A 27491-nucleotide genomic window follows, 5' to 3' on the forward strand; every position below is an offset into this window, starting at 1 on the left:
GACCCTTGTAATGTTTATATTTTTATTTCCAGAGTGCCTTGTTCAATGAATATCTGTGTGTACTGAATTTAAGCAACATAGACTCAGAAGAGGTCTTGAGAGATCAAGAGCTTCCTGCCTCCAGAAAAGTTTATGTACATCTCAGCTCTGATGTGTGTCACTGAAGGACACTCAAGGGGTAGATTCCATAAGCTTTCAATAATCCATGAGTTATCAACTTTTCTCCATCATTCACATTTAGTACATGGAAATTTTGGTGGTTTTATTTCAGCAGGTGGCATTTGTTACAAATGTTAGCTCAAAGAAGAAATATGAAATTTTACACTCCTAGTCTGCTTTTGTAAATCTCCAAATTAAAAAAAGAAAAAAAAGAAGGCTTAGTTTTGAGGCCACAGTGACATCCCTAGCTGGCAGCAAGAGTTAAGGAATAAGCGTTTTGATTAAGCACAAATTCTACTGACTAAAGGGTAACAGCTTCATCTGGTGTGAATTATGAGTCTAAAAATAATTAGATACAGTAAAATATTCTTAACTGTATAATTCTCCTGAAAATTCTTTGCTGCTGCTGCTGCTGCTAAGTCGCTTCAGTCGTGTCCGACTCCATGCGACCCCATAGACAGCAGCCCACCAGGCTCCACCGTCCCTGGGATTCTCCAGGCAAGAACACTGGAGTGGGTTGCCATTTCCTTCTCCAATACATGAAAGTGAAAAGCGAAAGTGAAGTCACTCAGGCATATCCAACTCTTAGCGACCCCATGGACTGCAGCCTACCAGGCTCCTCTGTCCATGGGATTTTCCAGGCAAGAGTACTGGAGTGGGGTGCCATCGCCTTTGTAATTCATCTCAGGAGAGGACAGGGTCTCAGCCTCTGTAATGATTATCCTTTATTATTCTACTTGTGATGTACAGAAATTCCAACAGAGATTCTAACTGATTAGATAATGGATAATGGAAGTTACTCTGTATTTACAAAATATATCTCACACTTCTGATAGTCATGCACCACCTTCAGTGTCCTATACCCAGACTGTGACAATCTGCCATCCTCAGAATATCAGCTGTAAGGCCTGGTTATTCTCTTGCCAAACCAGGAAGAATAGTCTTTCCTCGTAAACAAAAGCAAGGAACAAAAAACATGATCTCACTACATAATAATCCTGTAAAATGAAGGAAATAAAAATGTTTCTGTTACACCTCTGATTTAAAACAAAACAAAAAAAGCAAAAACTAAAAAACTTGCAGTCTTTCTCTATGTTAAAATGCACAAAATAAAAAAGAAGACTCATGAATGTAAACATTAGATCCCTGGCGCTTGAATGTAAAAGATCATCTCATTCTGTCCTATTTTATAGGTGAGCAAAAGTCTGAAGAGATTAAGGGAGTCATCGAAGGCCACAGAGCTAATTAGAGTCAGTCAAGGACAGCAGAACAGGGGAATAAAGGAACTAATAGTTACTGGTTCCAGGCAATACTATGTGTTTAACACATAGATCTCACATGATACCATCTCCAGGACAACCTTAATGGTGAGCAGCTTCCCCCCACTTTGCAGATGGAGAAACTGAATCTAGCAGACATGGAGTAAAACTGGGATTTGAACCCATGTCTCTCTGCCTCCTGAGTCCGTGTCCTTCTCCATGCAAGCCTAACCCCAGAGCACAGGCATCTTGACTCACTGTCCAAGACTCTGGACAGAACCTCAAGCAGATGAAAAGGGGGCTCAATACAGGGTTTGCTTACATTGCCTAGAGTAAATTAAACCTGCTCAAAAGCAAATACAAGAAAACTAGAATGAATATGTAGGAAATCAACAGAAACATGTACAGCCTAAAAATTCAAGAATTCCTTCCAGTTTCTTTACCTGTATGTGAAGACCCCCAACTTCCCTCAAGAACAAGAAGTGCAAGCAAAATGAGTTCATCAGGGGAAACTATTTGCCACATTAAAGTTTCCCTTATTACATTACAAGACTTACATCCACACCCTTACTTTTGTATAGATAATATAGTGAAAAGAAATCCCATGTCCAAATTCTGACCATATGTATATAATTTAAGATACCATTAAATAACAAATAAGACAAATCCTATTTTAAGTATCATCTTAAAATACCATTTAAAATAAGAATCTAAAATTTAAGATCCTACCTATAATAGTCCATTGACTTATTTAAGATAGTGTTGCATACAATAAAATTTTAGTAAAATAAAATAGGTTTATTATCTCTTAAGGATATAAGATGATTTTTTCAAACGTATCAATATGTTAAATATCCAGCTGATGAGTACAAAGTTTTGATTAAATTGTTTCTACCTTACAAAAACTGAAATCTGTGGATTTTGCTTATTGATTAAGAAAAGAACATTCTATTGCTAGATAGCTGAATAAGTAATAATTTCTGCCTTGGAAAAGCAAGGTGACAGACCAGGAACCAAATAATTATAACACAAAATGTGAATGATGCTATAATAGTGGTAGAGGGTGCCACTGGGGTGCAGAGAAGAGAACAATGGCTTATGTCCCAGGCAAATCAAGAAGGCTTCCTGGGGGAGATGACATTAGAATCAGAATTTCCCAGACAGAAGAGAGAGGGACACACTTCCCTTAGGTCTCTCTCCAGTATTTCCCTTTTCAAGTTCTGGCTTTCTATCTGGCTAAGGGACCTTATTGCTACAGTAGAAGGGACATTAAAACGGTCAACTTTCATTTTAATGAGGAATTAGATTTTAGTGAAATCCCATAGTTGTCTTCTTGCTGGTCATTAGAAAGGGGGTGAATAGCCCAAGACTACTAAGGGATAAATGTGGTAGATAAAAATGGTTTATATTATTGTCTGCTGTGACATCAAAATATTTTCAAAGGCCAAATTAAAAACAAATGTCTACATAGGAAGATGAAAAAAAAAAGCTATTCTCCTACTACCCTACCCCACCCCAGATTTAAAACAGTAAGAATTTCAAGAACTTTTTGAGGGTAGAAATAAGAAGAACAGAGAAAAGAGAGGAAAAATAACATGGCGTCGTTATAGACTATTCTTCCGAAGTAAAGGCAAGAAAGACAATGAAGGGAAAAAAACAGAACACGTGTATTACAACATATAGCACCATAAGGCTGTGTCTGATGCTCTGGAGGGCTTCAACAAGTACTGTTCAGCCAAAAATCAATTGAAAAATCAGCATGATAACAGAGCATGAGTTGCCCTATAATAGCCTTAAGACCCCCAAGGCTATGCAAGTCCCTTTCATCTGCCACACTGCACTGACTCCAGGGGACCCTCACTTCCCCTCCCTGAGTACTGTGCCCGGCTGTATTTCTAACCTACTGCCTTACCCGCCCTTAGAAATGGGAGCTGACGGGACTGAGGATGTTTTAAAGTGGTTCTGAAGAATTTTTTTTTTTCTGATTTATTCTTTATGTTTTCTGGACATTTGCACTCAAATTCATCCTAGAATATCCTCTATTTCCACAATATTAAGTGGACAGGCATAATCTCTTGAATAAGCTAATAACGGTCTTGTATTTTGAATGCCTTAACTAACCTACATGAAACTGCCCCTTAATAAAAATCAGAGTTCAGGCTTATGCAAATGTGGCATGTAAGCAATTCACAGCATTGTTATAAATATACATATATAGTTCATTCCAAGATTTCATCTCAATATTTCTTCAATCACTTCCTCACAATGTCTGGTTTGTTCAATTTATATTTCTACTTGGCATTTGGTGCAAACCCCCAAAGATAAGATACATCTGTCCCTTAGTCACAAATCTTGGCATTTTTACCTTAACTCAATTGTGAAATGATTGGCTGAAAAATTACCTTGCAGGATTTCCTCATAATAAAGCATTTTATTTCCAAACTTTTGAATGTGACATGAGATGGACCAACTCAGGAGTGACATATTAAAGCTTAAGGAGGACATATAAATACCCTGATCCGTGTGAGGGAAGGAAAAGCTAATTGGAAGTCAGCTTCCCTGTGATTATCAGCTTGTTTATGGGGAGGAGGACGCCTCTGAATGGCACTGTAAATTCATCCCTGATTATGGCGTTAAAACCAGAGCTCATTTCCACAAGCTCCCCCAAAGCCCCCAGCCAATGCATTTTGTTTACTTACAAAGCATTGTGCACTGTTTTCAGAGAATGACAGTTTCCCCTGCTTTGATTTTTCTCCATTTTCAAGAAAAATTAATCAGTTGAACAAGCCAGTTGTCAGATTTCACTTCCCTCATGGCAGAGAGCACACATATTCATTGTCTGCTATAAGAATAAATTTTAGTAATTTTTCCCCATGTCAATATGAATATTAGACTGACCCAATTAATATGAAACGCTTCTATGCTGCTGGAACAGACAGTGCTCCAGAAAGAGCCATTTGCACAACCTGTTCATGATTATGGGCCATAAGGACACAAAGATGGCACACACATTTGTGGACCATCTGAATTCTTATACGGGAAGGGGAGGGGGGAGAGGGAGCGGCATGACGTGAGCTTGACTGTCGTGGGTCATGTTTTTTAATCCGGAGTATTGGACATGTAACACAGCAACAAGAGCTGATCATTTTGTTTAATCACCTTTTGGATCTTTGCCAGATGGTCTCTATTGAGAGCGCTGCAAACAGAGAGAGATGAACTGCATCTAACACGCCACCAGAGCTTTCCCGTAAATGTCTGAGAACTGATTCCAACAAGAATTTAGTCTCAGAGCAGAAAGGGATACATTTAAAAACTATGTGCATTAACTATACTTTTCCCCATAGAATCCTCACTTGGCATGAATAATTTACCCACTCTTATGCTAATGGTATCATGAAAGTATCCCTCGTCTTTAGTGCAGCTATTCTCAGCTTTCAGTAATTACCCCACCCAGTGAAAATAACATGGCTTCAGCATTGAATGGCCGACTAGTACCTGACAATTAGAAAGATCATGGCTGACAATGGACTGGTCCAGAACCCAGACAGAGAACGCTTGTAGGCCAAAGAAAAGTACAAGCGCAAAGTAACGTTGGCCTTGGGCGGGAAAGGGGAGGAGGGGGGCGGATGCATGGGGTGGAAAGTAGAAGAAAAGAGGAAAAGAAACATCTTCTATTGTCAAGCTTTTCTTTCTCTGACTTACTATCAAGATTTTACTTAAGCAAAAATCTGTTCTTTACGTTATTAAGTGTAAAGGCATTCACAACAAGATTCATTTTAAAGGAAAAAAAGAGACCATATCTAAGGAAAAAAACTAGAGTTATCTTTAAAGCACGTCTGCATTAAGAATTTACTTAATCGAAATTTTAAAAAATCTAAGTCGTGGAAAAGCCCCTACATTTTGATTTTTGAACTGAAAAAAGATTACCAAACCAAAAAAAAAAAAAGAAGAAAAGAAAAGCTAAAAAGAAAACTCTCTTTCGACCTCTGTCCACAAAACTCCATGTTAGGTAGTTCACTGTGTAAAAATTATCAGGCTAAAACATCTGGGAAAGAAAGCTATGAAACAGCAGGGAACGTGGCTGGTTTATTGTTTATCTTTTGTTTATGAGGCAGTATTCAAGTTTAATTACTACTCTAAATTAAACCCTAACTGGCATCAGGAGACATCCCTTTACATGACTAAGTTAAAAAAAAAAAATCTAGAAATCTCAACTCCGGGCTTTTCAAGTAAGTTGATACATATAGGAAGAAATTACTCAAAATTAACAGCAATTATAGAAAACTTTTAAGCATTTATGGGCACCATTACATGCTCCTAGAGCATTTATTTATTAGAAGAGTTCAATTTTATTTCTAGCGGTTGCTATTCTAAAACGTCTTAAGAAAATCAACAGAAATTATTTGGATGTTTGCCGATGATTAAGGATAGTATTCCTTTTGATTTTATTTGGGGAGCCAAAAAAGTATGAAAATGCAACATAAATACTCTATAATACAACAGCTTATTCTGTGCCAATGTTCAATTCTCAATTACATTCTCAGTGAATTTTCTGATACAATTAGGAGGACAGGAAGGAAAAGAAATGTCACCATATTTATCATAACAGTAAGTGACCAGTTTTGGATGAACTTAGCTCTAGGAAAAATAAAAGTTAAAAGCAACTAGCAAAAGATTATGCCAGATGGCATCTGTCATATTGTATTTAGGGTTATTTTAAAGAGATTGCCGCCACTATGAAAACATTCCATTGACAGAGTTTTCCTAGACTGAATAAGAAATCCCAGTAGAACATATTCAGGACCCACTATAAGTGGGTTTGAGGGTTTCCCCCGTCTTTTAACTATGTAACTGGAATACTTGGTGGGGAAGAATACTATTTCATGCATTATATAATAATTCAACAGTGTAAGCCTGTGTTAGACTTTTGCTTACCTATAATCATTTACGTTAAATCTATAGTGGGTATTTTTAGATTTCAAAACCATGATTGCTAAATAATTGCATAATATCTAGTTATGGAATTTTAGTCTCATTGCCTGGATGATAGAGACATCAAAAGAGAGGTTTTGTAGGTGGCAGAGTTGAGGGGAACTATGCTGGTTTGTACAGCCCTGTGTCTTCAAAGATGAGAGATGCATAGATGCTTAAATACTAATGGATTTAGGTTAAACTGGGTCTGGCAACAGTATGGTTAACGTGCGTGTGGTGTGCAGTGTGAGCTCAGCAGTTACTGGGCCAACTGTCTCGGTATTTCTGGGAATCCTGCCTATTCACAGTGCAGGGATTGTTCAATTGCTGCAAAATGTACAAAATGAATTTTACAAAAATGAATTGTAAGGAAGGCCCCATTACAACGATTTTACAGCAAAGATGTCAACATCAATTTTTCTTTCATGCCTAGCTAATGATTAAAACAGCATATTCCATTTGCCTAAGACAATTTATTTCATATTGGCACATCAAAATATTGAAATACAAAGTTATCTTTACTCTGCCCTTTTTATTCACTGCTGCTGAACCCATACCATTGTTCAAATCCGGAAAAAATAAAACAAACTTGGCACGAAATACTTAAAACAAAGGCTCATCAATATTCTCCAATTTGTCAACATCTCAATTACAGCACTGGAAAAAATGTAAATTTCATGTGCTCTAAACACTGAGGGGTCTATTCTCCTGCCAATTCACATGCGTAACTCCCATCAGCGTTAATGGGAGTTACACAAACCCATCAATAATAATAATACTTTGTACATATATTGTGCCTTTCATCTAAGGCTCTCAAAGTGTTCCAGGAACAAGGGGGCTGCTTCCTAGTCTTTACTCTGGGCAAAACCCACAATGAAATACAAAGCAGCTTTTGACTCAGCAGGTACAGAATTAGGGACCCCACGCCTTATTATCAAGCCCCATTTTATTACTGATGGGAAGCCAGACACAAAGAAGGCCAGTTACTTCCCCAGAGACCCAGTCTGCACCCTAATTCTATCCCTGAAAAATAAAACAGACTTTTTTCTTCATTCTCATGTGACTAACAAGATAAACTCCATTTGGCTGCTTTTAGCCAAAGAAATCAGAGTGAATGAAAGTCTGGTTCATATTTATGTAGTTTACTGCTAGGCATGTGCTGTGTGAAAGAGACAGTAAAGTCAGGTTTCACATTTTATCGTTTGTTTTTTACAATATTTTAAAAATTTGATTTCCCCCCCTCCTTTGGGTTTGCTGTACAAACACGGAGGAGGAAAAGATGACCTTTCACCTGTGTAACTGTAGCTCTTTCCCTATCAAGTCATAAAATAATGAGATATTTTTAGGTTCCAAAGTAAAGGTTCATATGAATCATTTTAGTAGAAATATTCCCCAAATCATAAAGCAACATAAATGCATGTATTGTTTTATAGCATATGGCTATTAAAGTTTAATTTAAAATGTGTATGAAAACATTGTCTTTAGTACAATTCATCCCTATTTTTTTTCTGTTTATCATAATTTGTTTTGAAACTGAATCGTTTTACAGTTTTCCATATGCCTGTTGTGCTAATAAATTCTGAATAAGCAAGAAAACTCTTTTCTAAACTAAAAATCTTGGTTCCCAATGAAGCATTTTAATACATTTAATATGGAGAACATAAATTTCCTTCTTAGGCTTTCCATTAAACGTCAACCCTAAGATTTAACCTGGGATAAGCATATGTGATTTCAGTCAATATCTCTGTTGACTTTGCCCTGAAGCAGATAATTAATCTTTCCCATAGAAAGCTACTCTGGACAATTTGGTGGGACAAAATATCTTGAAAACATATTTAAAAGGCTAATATGGGCACGAGTATGACAAAATACACTCAAGTCTGACCTTTGAAATGTAGAATCTTTGGTAAAATACAGAATATCTTTCAACCCGTGTTTCAGAGCCACTGATGTAGTCAGCCAGGTAGCAAATTCTCCATGCCCAGAGAGTCTCCATTTTCCAGGAATCAAAACGTTTTTTTTTGTCCCTCACACTTTAATACAGTAAAATGACTGACTTCCTAGTACTCAAACACATAAGCTACCATGTCCATTCTTTAATCCCATGGAGATGTGATTAAAGGAACAAAATCCTATGGGGATCAAATCCTTCAACATGGCATCCGTGGGTGGGGCTAACCACAACATAGAGGTTCGTGTGTATGGTTTTTACGCAACTATATCGGTCTCAGTGCTTTTCTCTTCCCTAACAAAAACAAAAGCAAAAACAACAAGCCAGCAAAATTAACCAAAATGATAAAACTCAATGCCTTGGCCGTGGCCGCAACTGTTCAGCGTTCCAAACCCCAGGGTCATCCTTCCCTGCCTCCCCTTCTCCCTGGCCCTCTCCTGCCATCTCGCTGGCCATAACTCAACCAACCCAACTGAACCAGTCAGTTTTAAATTTCAGTTGGGACCTTGGTGACCTGTTAATGAATCTACAGAGAGGAGAAAAACTCACAGTGTTGAGTTATGCCTGGTGTTGCTAGCTGACTTGGAGTCAGAAATGCTTGAAGCGTTAACGTAATTGCAAGAATGTGAAAAATGAAGCGCTGGGCTCCTGAGCAAAGTGAAAGGTCAAAGCGAGCCTCACACACAACAAGTCTTTGGAAGATAGCCTCATTAGACCATTAAGTCTGCTTCTCCTTTCCCCTTCTCTTGTACCATGTTTAAGGTGTTTTGTTTTTATTAATAGATACATTTCCCCCTTTGTGGCACCATGATATGGGGTGGTGGGAGGAGAGGAGTCTTAGAAAGCTTTCAGATTTAAACACACTGAGAAGTATTTCTCCAAGACATAGAAACACAATGAAAGCCACTGCATTACAGATTCACTGAATTTATATACATTTCATCTTCAAAATTCTTTATAGTTTCGTTTTCTTACATATAACCAAAGTGATCTAATAAAAAACAGTACAGAAAGCCTAAATAGATACAGTTCACCGGTTCTTCCACAATTTACCATCTGACAGTATTCATTTCTGTGTTAGTTGCAGCTTGCTTAAACCTAGATTCTAAGTTGGACCCATTCACAACTTAACAACATCCTAGAAGGGACAGTTCTCTAAACTCTTCCAGAATACTAGGAATCCAAAATCCATGACCAGGAACTTGGAAATATAAAGGCACTCACCCTACATCAACCATCGTTTTTTAAATGGCATATATGACTACAGCTCAAGCTGTTAAACTGTCCTCCACTTGGAAGACTGTCTAATGCTTAAATATTGTGGCCATAAACACAGTCATAATAGAGATGAAATAGACCTAGGAGATCAGACACCATCTAATGTAAAATATTAAAAAGTAAAATCTATATACTTTCCTGGCCCACGTTCAATAATGCATCTTCTTTTAAATAATAATTTTAGCCATAGAAGAGTCAACCCTACCAATACATAATTGCTCTCTGTGCAATAGGTGAGCCTTAAATGGTAAAATTTATTTTAAATGACTCTAGGCTTCCTTGTCATCTGTAGTTGACGTCCCCCTTGCCTTTTGATTATTTGAATTTTTACAATTTGTGACAAAAGTCTCACCATGGCAGCTGAATAGAAATGGGGACAAATAATCTAAGAATTTCAAAGTCCATCTTCCCAAAATACAATTCCATATAAAATTTGCATGGCGCTTTGGAACTAATAAGAACAGATTTTTGCATCATGTGTGCTTTACAGGCATCATTGCTTGATTATAGAAAACCCTTATAGTTGATTTACAAATAAAATATCCCATTTATAGTATAATTCAATCTACTGCATCACAGAAGCAAAGATCTGTCATTCTATTTGCTTACACCCAGGAGTAAAGAGTAGATAACCAAATTTGTCAAAGAATTGGCAGAACTCATTGATTGTTATTGTAATGCTTGCTTAAAGACTAGACAACTCTTTTTGTTTTGTTTTGTTTTTGGTGAGCAATATAAGTTAAGGGAAGGAAATACTGTCTCCCTAAATAGCAGTCATTTATACTCCCTAACCTGCCACTCTCCTGTTTACAGTGAGGCTGATGTACCAATATAAAATACTGATGTTATTTCAGTCATGCCCACTTTGCACAAGGAAAATCCTTGACTTTTTACCTTGCTCACTGCTGTTGTCTCCACTCTGGGACGCATGGCCCCCACTGGAGGGCCCTGGGGTGCCTGCTGAATGGGTGGAAGTTGCATCATCATGGTCTCGCCAAGATGCAGGATTCTGATGTCAGGAGGCCCAGGAATTTTTCCACAGTTACCATTTCAGCCATAAATGACGAACCAAGGGGAAAGGTACAGAGAGAGGCAAAAAACATGTACATATTAGTATTTGTAGAACTAGGCATATATAGATGCCATGTTACAGTATGTTGTCTTTTCAGCAATAGGTACCGAAAGGAAAAAAAAAAGCACTAGAATCATGATGAAGTGATAGTTATGTCAGTGTACATATTTGTTAAAACCAATTGAAACAGATGCCTTAAAATGGATGCATTTTATTATATACAAATTATACTTCAATAAAGTGAATTTTTTTAAGTTAGAAAAAAAAAGCCTCCTTAAAAATCTAAAAGTTTGCTCTTTAATTAATTATGCCACACTCTTCCAAGAAATAGGTCCCAATGTTCTTGGATACCAAACACTTCAGAATATTAACACATCTATAAAACTCAACAACTCCCTTAAAAATTCAGATTGGAGAATGTATGGGACAGCCCTTCACATCAAATGCATTGCCCTAAAAAGGCGTGAATTAACTCTCAAAATCATTGTCAACTGATTATATCATTAACAAAGACAATAATATTAATCATTGCATCAATACCTTCCTTGCTATTTAATGTGCGCAAACGACAATCAGAAAATGAAACAACTATGAACTGTGATCCACCTAATCAACTGCAGAGGACTTCCTTTAGTGCTGCATGGAAGGTTTAAAGTCACAGAGCAATGCTTTTTCCTGAAAGAACTGCTCATTTTAAAGGACGTGTAAGGTAAGCCGAGAGTTATAGTTCATGCTACTTTGCTGAGTGTATTCTTCTTCTGTTCCTCCTCCCCTTTCCTGATCAGTCCCAATACCCTGCTGTCGCTTAAAGGAAAACAGGAATTCTAATGTACAGGAAGGACTTTATCAGCACCACATGAAGGCAGGCAAGAGATGGAATTTCCTCTGGCAGAAACAGAGAGTAGGAACAGCATATGAAACAGACCAGCCTTAAGGTCAGAGTTGTACACTTGTCACCTGTATGCGATAACTTCGACTAAGCCCACAGATCTACTGGCAAGCAAATCTGTTGGGGGTGGGGGTGGGGGTGCAGTACTTTGAGAGCAAAATAAAAAGCCCCGTCAGTCCCTCAAAGTACACTATTTCTTCTTACAAGAATTGGTAACTAAGGACTCAGACTGACATGTCTATAGGCAACATGCTAACATCTTACCACTTGAAGACAATCTTGCCGTGTTGTCATTATATATACTTTATCCAGAAAAAAAGGTCAGTCTATCTTCTCAACCTTAACCCTATGATGTACAAATAGAACATAAAACTTCACCAAAACAAAGTCAAGAAACCAAAGAGAGAAAAAATAAGGAACTATTATCATTTGGAACAGCAACAACAAAAAAAATCTGTTTGCCTCTATAGATCTGTCTCAAACCACTGTAAATTAATATTTAGCATTTTTGATAGATGGTGAAATGTCCCAAAGTTCTAGAGACTAATAACATCTCTATCAAACAATGCTGTTGGCACCGCTGTCAGGCAAGCCACTGATTCAAAGGCAAAACCTTAAGCAGAAACTTTGTGACTGTAAGTACTGCACATATATATATATATCTCTAAAGTAAAGATATAGTTTTGAAAGTATTGATAGATTTGGGAACAAAGTTGAACAGAATAAAATGAAAACCAAGGTTCTGCTGGTTTGAAGACAAAGTCATGCCTGTGATTTTTGTATCTAAGTTCGAAACTCTTCCAATAGTTTTTAGCTAAAAGCAAACAGAATGCAGGGGCTCTTCAAGCTTTGCAGACTCTTCGAGTCAGCTGTTTGCTGGATGGTAATCAGATAAAGAGCTAGAAGAATTACAAGAAAAATAAAAAAACAATAGCATGGCATGAGTTTAGTCTTGCAACAACACTGGCTAGAGCCTTCTTTTAGAAACTGCAATAATAGTCACCTAAGCTAAACTTTTCAGTTAAACTTTGCATCACTAAAACAGCAAGTGATGTGAATTTTATGCACTGCATGCTTTTTATTAAGCTGGTGGCTATAAAAGCTCCTTACCCCTCATGAAAATTACAATAACTAACTACTAACACCTCAACTATGTTTTAAGGCAAATGTCATCTAACAGCTATTTTATAATCATTCAAATGAAGCCCCAGTGAGTCTTTCTGTTTGGACATGAGAGTGATTTCAAGGGATCACTCAGAAGGACTTCTTGCAATGGAAAGCACTGTCTTGTCCCCATCAGTCAAACCTGTACTGAGTTTTAAAGTCAGGCCTCACAAGTTTATAACTCAGTTGATTTCCTTCCCTGGTTTTTTGGAGGAGGCGGTCTCTAAACTAAAGGGGTGAGAAATAAGCCACATAAGCAAATAATACTTTTAGAGCAGCTAGTTCCTCCAAATCAGTTGGGTCTTGGGTTTTCAGCTCAGTCCTGAAGTTTACGCAAGCTCACTTTTACTATCTCACCCACCATGCCCCTGTTTCTTCCCCCTTACCTTCCTCACATCCTCAAAGATGCTGTCCTACAAGTGTCCCAATCTCCATAGTGTGTTTCAAGTATTATGATCTACTTTGCAAGACTGACACAAACTAGTACCAGGATATTCATCTAACTTGGAAGTAGGAAAAACAGCTGAATCCCTCTGGGGTTTGAAAGCTGAAGAGTTACCCCAAAGTTGTCTGTATTCAGCTACATCACAGTGACGTGATCACGTACAAACATAAATACTGATAATCTGGTCAATAAAAATTGCTACCTCCTTGATCACAAAACACTGGAAGCAACATGGATAGCTACAATACAGTCCTTTACACATAAGATTGGTTTGTTCTTAGACTGAAGTATTTGTTTGTATCACAACTCCTTTCTTCTTCTTTCCCCTCCCTAGATAGTTTCCAAGTTTACATCCTTCAAGAATAACTGCTTGGCTTTCTGCCAAATTATATGCAGAAGTTTAGTGAATCTTGAAACCGAAGTGGCATATGAAAGCATGTAAAACACGTGACATACTTAGAAAAATAAAGAGAAACGCTGTGTGTGTGTGGGGGGGGGGGGGGGGCGGGGCGGGTGAGGAATCAGGTAGGTGCATTCCACAGTCTATGTCCTGCTCCTCAGCCCCAGGTATCATGAAGACATTCGAGGGCAAGGAAGAGACATGTTTCTATTCCCAGGGGCTTTCATAATTAGGAGTCAAATACAGGACTCTTCTTGCTCTTACGTAATTGCATTAAAGAGCAGTGTTAGCAGGAGAAAAGCAGTGAATACTGAGTGGAGCACAATGGAAGGAGATGGAAAATAGATACAAGAAGCTAGGTCTCCAGGGGCAGTATTTTCTATTTGCTGGGCTACAGACTCACAGCTGATAATGCAAGTTGTAATTAATATAAAAGCAGGAGACAAGATGGGGAGAGCTTGTAGTAGCGGGGCCACAAGAGATCACTCTGCAGCTCTCCTCTGTTTCTCATTTACACACAGCTCTCCCTAGAAAACACAATTCTGCCAGTGTTTCCTCCCTTGAAAGTTAAAAAAAAAAAAATTGATTTAGCACCATCATTGAATTTTGCTAAATCTAGGAAAGAGCATAGAGCGGACAGGCATCTCTGGGCAGAAAAAGCAAATCCTCCATGCACCTCTTTTGTTGAGGCTGCAGAGATGGTGGACATTATAATGTTTTAGACCAGTTTGGCACTTCTGGGGGAGACCTGCTGATAGGATACTATTTAATAATTCCCAGCGAACTGGTAGTATTTCCCTGTTGAAATGATTCCACCCAGCTCATGGTTCTTCCGTTGAAAAAGCAATGAAATAAAATGTGTAAGTGTTTCTGAATAAACACAAAACTGAAGGGGGAAGTGAAAAGTATTAGGTTTCCAGGAGTTAAAAAAAGAAGCCACACCACACACAAGTTCGACCTCAGATCATCTGAAACTCGTCTTAGACTCCAGATGAAGAGGTGATGTAATGGATGCGGTGTAGGAGAAAGAACCCTAGATTGGAATTAAGACTCGAGGCTGCCACCGCCAACTGTCACATGACCTCAGGTGATGCACTTCATTTCCCTGGAACGTGTTTCCTTCCTCTCTTTAAAATTAAGAAGTCAGGTAAAATAATCCCTAAGGTCACTTCCACTTCTTACTTCTATTATTAAAAAAATACTTTAAGCATTTGATTTTCTAGAACCCACAAAACTAAAACACAATATAGAACACCAAGCCAAAAATAACACAAGAACTTGGAAAATACTGTAAAGTAATTCAGAATACGTGTTTGTAGGTAGAAAGTAAGAATAAACCTAAAGATATTTAATCAGCACATGGAGCATGCAAAACTAATTTGACTAGAGATGTTCAAATGACAAAGTCAAGATATGCTCGCATCAGTACACATAATTAATGTAACTTACAGATTTCCTACGACTTTAAGAGGTTTTCACATCTTAACAGTTAACATTGAGCAAAAATCATTTTTAAAAATAAGAGGAAGACTCCTATCATGAGGTAGTCAAACCTACAAAAGTTCTAGACGTTAATTGTGCAATCTGAAAAAAATGTTGGAATTTCAATTTCGTTATTCCAAAGTTGACATAAGAACTCAGGAGAACCGTGCGTGCTTTCAGAAGGTGGACTCACTCTTTAAAAATGTAAATAGAACTGGGGTCTTTCCCTCATCTCCCTGCTTCCACCCTCTATTAAGTTTTGAGAATTAATATGTGAGCAACTCTCATGGAAATGGCAAACACTCTTTGCAAATGATTCCTCCTCTGATGGAGCAACTTTTAGAGAATATAGAAATTTCTTATACTATTAGTGTACTATCACATTATAAAATGTCTCCTGTAATTCTGAAATGGGATAATGTATAGAATGTTAAGCCTGAAAAAAAAATGAGAAAATGAATTTTTAAAATATCAAACTTTTCATCTGATAGTGGATATCTGTTGTTGTCAAGTTCACCTTTGTTTAATTCCATCTCATTGCAGTTACTCTGAAAGCATACTCCAACTGCACAACCTACATGATTTCACTAACGTAATTATTCTCGATGGGAAATTAACAGAAAAGCCATCAACCACCAGAAACTACACAACAACAACAGAAAACTCATGCCCCTGGCCCCTGGCCAGGTCTCCTTGGGTTGATGGACAGGGCTCAGAGGTGGAACCTTCCTGAAACAGGTCCTCCAAGAACTTGGATAACATACCGTGAGGTCTAATCTTACACCAGAACATAAGAAATTATCTGATAAAATAAATCATTCATATTATTAATGTTATTTTCACATCCCAATGTCTCCTCTTTTATATTCTTAGACCAATCACTTAGACTGCTCTCTCTCCTCACTGCCCATTCCCTGCTGATTTTTCAGACACTTGCCTGTATTCTGTCAGGAACAAGGTTCAGGGGATTCTCCCCTTTGGCTTAACTCAGTTTTTAAAAACTGTGTAGACGTAAATAAATTTGACATATTCAGAGATGTGAAAGAAAACAACAGCATATCTTCACTTAAATTACAGCTTTCAAAATAAAAATTTAAATAATTTTTCTTTTATTACTTAGCTTATCAGAACCAGTCAATTTTTAGGCACCTGCCATTAATTTTCAGTAGATACAATTTTATTTTCTTCCCTATACTTAATGCATCCAAAAAACAAATACAATGCAATTTCTTAAGCACTTTATAGAAATAACTATATAACTATGTACCTTCAGGCCAATAGAGCTTAGGTCAGAGAATGTATTTCAGAAACAAATAAAATTCATTTATCTAAACTTGATCTAAAGATATGTAATATCTTTATATGTAAATAGAAAGATATATTTCATTTGTCTGCACTTGATCTAAAGACTTGATGTAAAATTATGTAAAGTAGATAATGTGGACATCACCTATTATTCAGAAACACTACAGACTAGGAAAAGCATGATCATGCCACAACAGTTTTCAAGTTGAAACTTTTTTTCAAGAAGTGGTTTGTTGACAAGTTTATTTTTAAAAATAAATAAATTTGAACGTCTAGGAAACTTAACAAGAACTGCAGATGGAAAATGGAGTTCTATTTCTTTTCACCATTATATTTTTCTCCCCAGTATTCCAAAGAATACTATAACAGTTACAGGTAGCTGTTTCCTACCTATAACAATTACTCTTATATGATAATAAAAGTATAAGATGAAATCTTTATATTAAAAATATTAGCAAGCATTCACTATGGATCTCCTAAACATGATAAAATTATAGCCCATGTTGCAACTTTTATTTTCTATTCAATTCCAAACTTTTTTTATTAGTATGCCCATCATGTAAGTGTCAATGGGAAACGAACAAATGAATTGAATGTATGGAAGGTAATTATGTTGGTCTTCCATTCATGCATCTATGTTACATCAGATTATTTATAGAATATTATAGAATGTGAAATCAACATGACAACAACCTTGTTCACTAGGCAAGAGCATGTAAAACTCATTTTTAAAAGTTGGCCCAAAATACTTGCTTTTGAGATATTTATATCAATTAATTTTATATATTTCTATTTTTAAAAATTTTATTAAGAAAATCAAAAGCTATTTTGGTGCCTAATACTTTGCTCCTGACGCTTCTGTCTTTGCTTCCCACTACTTAGAATCACACACTTATTCTTTCTTTTCTCTTTCATTCTCTCTCTCCCTGCTTGCTCCTTCCTTAAACACATACACATATACCCTCACACAAAGTAGCTTGATACCACTTAATAAGGATAGAGGTGTATGTGTTTTGGGGGTGTCAAACAGCTGTCACAAACTGTCACCTCCAGAAGAGAAACCTTGGCACACAACAAATTAAACTACACTTCTTTTTTAGCTGTCATTATTCATAGCCAATAAGTTGAAATGTTCTCAGCATTTCATGTGCAAATAAAACCACAAGGAAGCCAGTAGATCAGAATAGTGGGCCAGCAGATAAAAAAGAGAAAACAACACGCTGTCTCGGTCCTTCTGAAGTGGCTCATCATCACCCCTGCACCAGCATGCACCAAATGAGATCCAGCCTGGGGCAATGTATTAAATATGCATATCAAAGCAAATGAAAAAGTAAACCTGGAGATTCAAATTGGATACATTTACATGCTGAGAATGTCCCACTCATACCGCTTTTCAGGTAGTGGGTCTGAGGAGGTATGTTCACTTTTTTGCGTCTGGGGGGAGTTGAGGGAGGAGGAATAGCCTGCAGAAGAGGCTGAACATAAGAGGATCACTCTGTAGGGGAAGACCTGGGAAAGAATACATTCCATACACTTAAGGTGCCAAAGTACCAAAAAGGGTAAAAAAAAACTCTCCAAGGTTTTCTCTCATCTCCTACATAAAATTCAAATCTGTGGCAAACTTCACCATTTCCCACTCGGATTGCTGGTGGAACAAATTATTGCTTCCTTTGCAAACAAATAGCAGGGGGGCTAAAGTAAAAATGTTATAGTTCAGACTCTAGGAAATAAAAGGCTTTAAATTATGATGCCCAATGAGGTGGTAAGCCCTCATGGGTTCAAAATAAATCAGTTGTCATATTTACTTGATTGGGGGCCTCTAAGAGAGGCAACAAATGTTACAGTTGATTCTTTTATTCAAAGATGATGACTGTTGCATTATTAAAGCACTATCTTCTTAGGTATAACTTCTTTCCTGAGTATAATTTAATATTCCAAATAGTACCATAAACTGGCATTGTTGATCAGCCAATTCTATAAACAGCCTAGTCTATCCTATCTCTTCTATATAAACATCAGCATGCTCTAGTTCCATATATCCACTTGAAAAAACAATTCCAAGAAACTATTCTAGAAAACCAAATAGTCAAGACCCCTAGAAATGACACGAGAAAAGCTTTTGCTGCAGAAAACTGTGAACTTTTCATCCTACAAACCATGTAACTAGACGCCTTCCCAGTTCCCCCAGTAGTGCAAAATGTACATGAATTTAGAAACAGGAAGCAATGAAAATAAACAAGTAAATGACAACAACAAATACTTTGAAGGCAGTGTCATGCCCTGCCGACCACAACCACACAGCATATAGCTACCTATCAGCAAATGAACTTGCCATAGCTGCTTGTTGCACCCACCTGACTTCAGTGAATACACTTAATATACAAAAGAGCTCCCCAACATTTCCCTCCCAGTGATGGAGAAAGCCAAGAGTAAAGACAGGCATGGGAGCCTTCAACACCACAGTATTTATTCTGTCTCAGAACTGGACATCGGTACTGATGTTTTCTTTTTTTTTTAATTGAAACTTTCGTCCTTAGGCTATATGGCTTTCCATAGAGCACAAAAGCTACTCATTAAAATCTGTGACTGTATATTTTCAAAACTTTTGGAGAAGGAGGGGGAGAAACTTATTCTCCAGGTATCTCAACTCATTCCTCTTACCACCTAGGAGTGGGGGGTGATGGTGGTGATACAAACTACCTTCAAGCCTCGACGCCCATTTAACTCCACAGAGTGCTAAATTAATATTTCAGCCATCAAGTTAGTAGACTATAGCCTATATCATTCAGGTTGTGAGTTCAATTGACTGTAATCTATGGACACCCTGTCCCCCACCCCCAGGCTTGAGTTCCTATAAATAAACTGCTGTTCACACCCACTCTTTAACCTCTCCACTCTTGCCTTTCCTACCAGCTGCAATCTTTCTTCTCTTTGCTTCTTTTTCAAATTTTCAGTCTCACTACATATGCTTTTTTTTTTTAAGCATCAGACTCACTAGATCAGTTCCAAAATAGGATTAAAAACAGAGAGAATAGAAAGAAATCTCCGTTCCTGGCCTGACACACATGGGTCCCTCCTGACTATACTCTCCGTTCTCATCCACCAACTCTTTTAAGTGTTAAAATTCAACCACTAACCTATGTTTACTCAATCACAATTCCCTTCAGCTTTCTGTAATACATTGTTAATATTTGTTTCATCAAGGTTACTGTCTTTTATTACCAAGATGCTTCAGGCACTTGGCATTAAGTTCATACACTGACAATAAGTTTCTATACAGCATAAGCTCAGAAAACTAGAATGGGTTCACTCCTTTTATTTCAAATGCAATGCAAGATTGGCAATAATTCTCAGAATTGCCATCTCTGCGAGAAACTGAGAAATCAGTCCTTGCTCCCCAATTTTCTCCCATCCTGTCCAGTTAACTTTCCTGCCTCCTTCTCTCCCTGCTGCACTGATTACAGAGTTGAGAAAGCAGAAAAGGCAGCGGTCACCGTATCAAGCAGACAATTTGCTAACACTCAAGTTACCAAATCCAGGAAACTTTACACATTAGAAGCACAAATCACTCTATCAATTTGCTGTTTTTTTTTTTTTTTTTAATTCTCAACATAAATAAGGAAGGGGTCCAAGAAAAGGGAAATACAGATGAAAGGTGTGGAAGAAGTAGTGAGAAAGGGAGGGAAAGACTCCCAGAGAGACCAGATTTTTTATTTTAAAAAATAAAACTCAAGTCAGTGGAGCTAGAGGTTACAACAAAATTTTCAAAACTGCTGTGCCCAGTAGTCTTAAAAGAATGCCAAAAGCTCACAGACTTACATGGTCAGCGAGATTTGTGGAGGAGCCCGAAAGTTCTTCGTGATCCGACTTGGAGCTGCCGTCTCTTTCATCAATGACGAGGTCTATAGGCATTTTCCCCTTCAAACAGCTAATGTACCGGTGGCAGAAGTTATCACACAGTTCATGGACCTAGAAGGAGGGTCATGGTGGAGGGTTCAGCTTGTATTGTTGTTGTTGTTGTCATGGTTTTGTTTCATTTTTTTAAGGGGAAAAAATACCAGGTTGCAAGGTTTCATTTGGAAAGAGTAACAGTGCCATGTCTTCCAAACTAACTCTAATTAATGGGTGTAATAGTTGAAGGCAAGGAAACAATAGAGCAATTGTTGTAGCAGATATTATTCTCCAGAGACTTCCCTGAGCAACAAGTTACAATAAAGGGAACAGAAACAGGACTGGAAATAACTGGGTTCAGGCTGGGACTCCTTGGGGGGAAAATCCGATTTGATGATAACATCAAAATGTAAGGACGAAGGAACTGGGAACAGCATTAGCATTTGCGATTCAATAAGCTAGGAATTTTGTATGTTTCCAGGAGAAAATGATTGAGCTGCAGAGCAATGTAAAGACACCCTAGCCAGAATGAGTCCCTCTGCTAGCACCTAATGCATGCCCTGGGCCTAATAGAGACGCAAGCAAGCTGAATGTCCAGTAACACAAATGGTTTGCTGCATTTCAAAATAATCCTGAATGCCTGGGGAAAAAAGGGGGGGTGGGGGGAGGCGGCTACTTTAAAAGGCAGGGCTGTCTTAATTCACCCATCCTCCGAGCCCCTGGGTTTGAAGAGCAATTTGAGGGAAGGACAAGGTAACAAGTTGCTCAAAATCTCTCCAGGTGCTCAGACTGGAGGTTTGTTAAAAACACTCCCAACTCCACCAGGAGAGGGAAGTGACTAAATCAAAGTGGGGAGTGTCGTTTCCTGCTTACCTTTTCTAACTCCAAAAGGTGAAACCTTAGTACTTGTATTGCTTGTATCATCTGGAAGAAAAGTTTTTAGAGTGTGGAGTTAAGGCTCTGTGACTGCTGCCACTCGGAGATTCCTAGTGGGGGGATGGTGAGGGGATTGGGTTGAGGAGAAGACGCAGGCAAGTGGCCAGGCAAAACCCACACATCAAGAAATCGTCAGGAAAACCAAGTGATTACTGATCATCTCTGCCTCATTGGCTACGGGGTGGGAATCTGACTCAACCTATGCCAAGGCATTTAATATCTTTGCTCCTCACGTGTACTGAGCTATCTGCAAGGGCTGTCTTTCTAAGGACAGGCCTTTCTCCTCCTGAGTCCTCTTTAACTGTCCCCTCTCTCGACCTCAGGCCAACTTAAAAAAAAAAAAGACGAAGAAAAAGAAGAAGAGAGAAAGAAAGGAAGAAAAAAAAGTCGTTTCTCTAGAGAGAGAAAGCTTTTTAGAACAGCACACCCTGCGAAATCCCTCCTTACTAAAGAAGGAAATACTCCAGATGAATGGCGAGGCAGGGCCTTTGAAAGCGGATTTAAGTACTTTTAATATTGAAATTGTGCAAATTAGCAAAAGAATCGCACCTAAAAGTGGCCTGCGCTGGTCTGCCCCTCGCCCCCCTTCCCCGCCCACCTCCCGGCCCGCCCTCCGCGGCGCAGGCGGTTACTTCCTTCGGGTAAGCTGCCCCGGGCTCGGCCGCCTGCCCCGGCAAACAGAGGAAATAACTCACTTCTCGTCGCCTAGCTCCCGGGGCCGAGACCTGGGGCGCATCCCCTGCTCTAGCGCTCGGCGCCGCGTCCCCGCTCGCTGCCTCCCCGGGGCTCCGCGCGCCCTGACGTCCAACCCGCCCCTCACTGCCAGCTCCCCGGCGGGGGCGCTAAGCTGTTCCCTTCCTCCCCGTCGCTCTGGAGCTTCAAAAAGAGGGCTCTGCTCAAACTCCCCAGAGCTCCGTGGGGGAAAAGCGGGTGCTTCTGAGCAGGGGAGGGGGCCCAGGTTGGGGACAGGCGAGCCACAGTGAGCCTTACCAAATTGTCCAGCTCTGGATTTGAGGAAAAAAGTGGCTTTTCGGCGCGAACCTATAGGAAGCAGGGGAAAGTCAGCATGAATTATCACTCCATTTTAAAAGGAAAAAAACCCCTTGTCACCGACTAAACTGTCCTGTGCGAGTGGGGATGGCAGAGGGGCAGTGGCGGAGAAAAGAGGAGCTTTGGTAAAATACACGGGAAAAAAAAAAAAAAAAAACACAAAAAACCAGTAGGGACGGTTGAAAAGGAATCTGGACCTTCGGATCCTGGCCCCATGAAGGGGTACCTGGAACCACCGAGTTGGAGCCGAGATCTCAGGGCTGTTCTCTGGGCCCGGGCACCCGCTTATCCTGCCGTCCACGGGGCTGTGTTTTGCAGCCTCCCTCACCTCCGCGCCGGCGCCGACAGCCCCGAGAGGCGCCCAGCTTCCTTCCCTCCCGGGCACTCTCGGGGGCCCTCAAAGCCCCTATCCCCAATTCTTGTTCAAGTAGCTGCAGGCGGGGGAAAAGGCCAAGCCCCAGATTAGGAGCAGGTCAACTTTAATTCGAGGGTCGAGCCCCTGTATTCCTGGCTGGGGGGAAAAACAAACACCCATATTTATCTCCTCTTCCAATTCGCCTCCAGGCTCAAGGATGGGGAGGAGGCGCAGAGCGCGGACTGGGCCGGAGGAACAGATCGGGTGTCCCAGCCTCTTCCTCCTCTTTCAAGAAACGCTCGAGGAAAGGGGAGGGGGGAGTGAGGGGCTGCAAGAGGGCTAGTGGGTCAAGAAGGTTGGACCTGCTTGGCGAAGACCGCGATGTCCTCGTTGAAAGAGTCGGAGGAGCAGACGTCTCCGCCGGCCACTCCGGGTTCCCGCGGAGTGCAGGTCGCCAGCTCGCACTTCTCAAAGACCAGAGCTAACAGAGGAAACAACGGGTGCCTAACGGGCAGCGCCACGCAGAGACACACACACGGAGACGGGGTGCAGAGGGGAAGGAGCAAGAACTGTAATCAACAAGTTTGGAGGGTTCGGATTCCTTCCTTACTACCACAGACACGCATCACACTTGACAACCCTTCCTTCAGGCAGCGAGCCTGGGCCAGAGACAGAAAGGAGAAACGGCCAGGCCCTTTCCCTCAGCTCAGGACTCCCTCAGATGTGGTGGGAGAAGCCCCTGGCCACTTTTAGCCCTCCGAGTACAAATAGCCTCGGTTCGAACGTAAGGACGCATCCAATAAGCTGAGACAGTCTGGAGCCAGGAATTGAACCAGACCTACTCCCCACTCTACAGAGGCCGTCCAACCAACCCCTGAGACCCAGCCCTGACCTCCCAAGAGAGGAGCAGTCGGTGAAATCCAAGATTGCTTTAACTTCTGCATAGGGGAAATCATAGGAGGCCCAAGGCTCACCTTCAACCGCCGCCTCCCTCACCAGTTATGTTTCCTCAATCTAACCTCTCCACCCCCTCGCCTTATGAGCTTGTTTGGTCCACTTCTAGTAAAAGCCTGGGTATGGGGGGCCAGTTACATGCGGTACACGCAGAAGAGCTTCCTTCCCAAGACCACATTTCTCCAGCAGGCAAAAATAAATAAATCGAGTGTTATAACTTGGAAGTGTGCGTGTGCGTCTGCCCTTTGTGTTTCTCCGGGCGGTTCAGCTACACTTTGGGATGCTGGCGGCCTCTTGCTTCAGGCACAGTTGCTGTTTACTGACTGTCCCCTCCCCTCCGCATCCCGCAGCCTTCCCTCACCTACCCTCCGCTGGGACAGCCCGAGTGGTACATTCTGGGGCCGTGCAATCCCAGCCCTCCCTGAGTTCTCAGAATTTAAAATAATTTCCAGCCATCTCCTTCACTCCCCTCAAGAGCGGCTCTGTGCAGCAGTCCCTTCCACCCCGCTGCACTTCAAGGTCTGCCCCCTTTATTTACAGAGAATTAAGAAGAGGGTGATTAGGACTTCCTGGCCGGCCGAAGCAGCCCTGATCCCAGCTCAAGCTGCATTTAGTGACTCCCGGACTCTCGATAGGAAACAGAAAAGAAAAAAAAAAAGTTGCTCCTCATGGGCAGGAAACTTTCTCCTTCGTCAGGGCCTCTGTTAGGGGGCCCAGCTCTGCGTCCTTTGGCCAGGAATCCCGTCCTTGGGGAGAAGGCCTTGGCCAGATTGTGAGGACTCAGTCACTCCCGGCTATGGGGTCCAGAGTGGCGGGGCCTTGGGGGTAGACGAAGCCAAATCTTCCCGGGACTCACAGTCAAGGGGCAGAAGAGCAGCGCCCCCCCCCCCCACCCCCCGCACTGTCCTTTCCTTTGGCAAGCGGTTCTCGCCCCCCACCCTAAGAAGCAATGACTCCCCACTTAGTCGGCCAACCCCTCATCCCCCACAGAGACAAACACACACTCGCACTCGCACTCACACCGTCCGCTGGGTCGGGAGGAGGTGGGGGCTGGTTTACCCATAGATCGCGTCCTTGTCCCGCTTCAAGGCGTCGTTGACAGCGGATCCCATACTGGCCGGCATGACATTGGGGTGCGGGGCGTGAGCGCCGTAGTGCTGCGTGGCGTGAAGCGGCGGCCCGTGGTTCAGGTGGTGAACCGGAGGGATCGGCCGCGGCGCGTGAGGGTCTCCGTACATGGAAGCAGGCACCCCTACTCCGTCCATCCCGCCGTAATGGGGCAGCTCATCGTACTGTCAGAACCCGGCAGAGGGGCGGGGGGCGCGGGAGGTGAGAGAGAGCCAGGGGAACCGAGGGAGGAGAGGAAAAGAAGCAGGGAGAAAAGAGCGAGCAAAGAAGTGGGGAAGGAGTAGAGAGACGAGAGGGGGAGAAAGCCAAGGGAAGAAGAGAGAGGAGGAGGGGGCGGGAGGGGGAGGCAGGAGAAAGAGAGGAAAATACAAATAAAAACAAAGTCAGAAAGAAGTACCCAGCACGAGTTGAGCACACAGAAACCAAACCAGCCGAAACAACGGAGTTGAAAGTTGGGAGGGTGGGTGTTTTTAAATTAAAAAAAAAAAAAAGAAAAAGTATGAACCCAGAGCAGCTTTGAGAGCAGGGAGAGGGGGCGGTGAGGCCGGGGACCGAGGGGCGCCGGGAGGTCCCGCTCGGGCCGGAGGCAGCAGAACCGTAGCGAGCCAACCGAGGGAGAAGTGGAGTTAGTGAGAGGAGGAAGCCCCGGTTCCCACCCCTAACCCCCCTTCGTCTCCTCCAGAGGATCCAATAAATCAAAAGGCGAAATGAAACAAAATAAAGAGAAGAAAAACGCTAATAATCAGGACGAGAACGCCGAGGACGAGGGAAGACTGGGGCCAGTGCCTCCCCGGGGGCAGGGAGCGGAGGGTGGGGGTGGGGGGTGGGGGGAATAACGTGAAAGTTACCAGAAACATTATTTAGCAGCGGATTCCCTGCGTCCTTGTCAATTTCAGAGACAAAACAAGCAGCCCAGGCTAGTCTAGGCGGCGGCGCAGCGGCTGCGGCAGCGCGGCCCCAGCGGCGGCCCCGGCGGCGGCGGCGGCTCCTACGCAGCCGGTGCCCGCCCCGAGCCGCGGGAGCAGCGGCAGCAGCGGCGCAGCAGCGGCAGCGGCGGCAGCAGGAGAACCGGGGGAATCGCGCTGCTGGGGTAAAAGCTGGAGCGAGGCGAAAGCGTGTAACAATTGCACTCGCACACACACACACACCACTCACACGCACTCGCCGCCCGCCCGCTCGCACAGCGCTGAAACACGCGCGCCCAGACACGCACACACGCACGCACACACACTCGCACACACGCAGAGGCACGGGGGGGAAAAGAAGCCGATGAATAATTTTGCTGCTATTTTTTTAAAATACTGGCCGCCATCATCAAGCAGCGAGCAGCAGCAGCGTTGAAGGGAGAGGAGGCACCGGGACAGGCCCCTCTTAGGAGAGGATTTATATCTAGGTAAGTGTTGGAGATTTAAACCTACCCTTTGCGCCATCAGTCTGCGCTCCAATAAACTCCTGGATGTGTCGTATATTTAATATCCCAGTCCGGATAAGAAAGTGATCTAGGCTGAAGATTCCTGTTTTTTTTTTTTTTTTTTCCAAACCAAGGAGACTTCTCCCAATTTTCCAATGTTATTTTTAGGGGGGGGAAAAAAAAAAGCCCAGGCAAGACAACGAAGAGTTTTTTTTTTTTCCTGTGATATTTCTTCTTTTTCTCTTTTTTCCTCTTCTTCCTCCTCCTCCTGATCTTCCTCCTCCTCCTCCACCTCCTCCTCCTCCCCCCTCCCCTCCTCCTCCTCTTCGGTCCTCCTTTCCCCCTCTTTCTCTTCTCTTCCCCTCAGTTGGAAAAAAAAAAAGAAAAAGAAGAAGAAAAAGAAGAAAAAAAAAATTGTTAAGCCCCCGAACTGAAGGTTACGAGCGGCCCGTCAGCAGCCCACATGTAACCGAACTGTCGTGTTTCATGGCTTTTTGCCACTCCAGCTGTCAATCAAAGCCCGGAATGTCAAGGTAGTGAATGAATGATGGTTGATGATGATGAAGAGGAGGAATCTTTCAGACCCGTTTTTTTCTTCCAGTAAAACTCCGCGAGGGGTTTCTGCTTCTTGTATTTTTTCCTCCCCCTCCCCCCTCTTTTAGCTTTGCCCTCGCTGTATCTATAATATGATCCTCTCTCTTTAAAGTATCGTTCAAAGAAAGCAGGAGGGGAAAAATCAAGAAAAAAACCGAATAGTTTGCAAAAATTGGACTTCCTCCCCCCCTTTCTTGGTAGGTATTTTGTCTCTCCCTCTCTCTCTTTCTCGCTCGCTCGCTCGCTCTCACTCGCGCTCGCTCTCTCGCGCTCGCTCTCTCTCGCTCTCTTTCTCTCTCTGGGAGATGAGTGAGTGTCAGTAGGTGTTGGCAGGTTGGCTGCTGCCTGGCTTATAGAAGAGCCTCAGTTTGGCGGCGCGGGTCGGCGGCGGGAGAACGAAATGACGGAACCCGGAAGTCGTGGTGGCCATAGCCCGTCGTACGGCGGAGACACATCCCGGGAGTGGGGAGCGGGAGCGAGGAGGAGCGCGCCGCGCGGAGCCTCTGATATGCAGCGAGTGCGATCGGACGGCCCCGGTTGGGGGGGCGGGGGAGGCGGGGGGCGGAAGGGGGAGGGGAGGCAGGAGCCCAGCAGACCCGAGCAAATCAGCGAGGCTGCTCCTCCGCGGGGATGGCGCGGGGGGAGGAGGGGACGGAGGAAGAGGAGTGTGTGTATATGTGTGTGTGTGTGCGCGCGTTTGTGTGTGTGAGCTTGTGTGTGTGCGCGCGCGCGCGCACGTGAGGAAAGAGGGAGGGAAAGAGAGAATGAGAATGAAGAAGACAGGGAGAGCGCAGAGA

The 27491-nt window shown here is 42.0% G+C and overlaps 1 protein-coding gene across 8 annotated transcripts in view; it reads right to left on the reverse strand.

The window, feature by feature from the left end:
• MEIS2 (Meis homeobox 2) overlaps positions 1-27213 on the reverse strand; it is a 224135-nt gene extending 196922 nt beyond the window's left edge. For 3 of the 8 annotated variants that reach the window (XM_024997745.2, XM_024997748.2, XM_024997746.2), the window contains exons 1-7: positions 26108-27213; positions 24621-24853; positions 22970-23111; positions 22193-22243; positions 21140-21190; positions 20195-20344; positions 10513-10627 (exon numbers count right to left, since the gene is read on the reverse strand). In XM_024997745.2, the coding sequence (XP_024853513.1) occupies positions 10513-10627; positions 20195-20344; positions 21140-21190; positions 22193-22243; positions 22970-23111; positions 24621-24853; positions 26108-26119 (754 nt within the window). In that variant the 5' untranslated portion in view covers positions 26120-27213. Of the gene's footprint in view, positions 1-10512; positions 10628-20194; positions 20345-21139; positions 21191-22192; positions 22244-22969; positions 23112-24620; positions 24854-25537; positions 25645-26107 lie in introns of those variants that run through there. The other 5 variants (XM_024997744.2, XM_024997747.2, NM_001191269.2 and 2 more) reach the window with 4 other exon arrangements.
• Between the last annotated feature and the right edge of the window lie 278 nt (positions 27214-27491).

This window comes from Bos taurus, chromosome 10, assembly GCF_002263795.3.
Source record: "Bos taurus isolate L1 Dominette 01449 registration number 42190680 breed Hereford chromosome 10, ARS-UCD2.0, whole genome shotgun sequence".
In the NCBI taxonomy this organism is placed as follows: Eukaryota; Metazoa; Chordata; class Mammalia; order Artiodactyla; family Bovidae; genus Bos; species Bos taurus.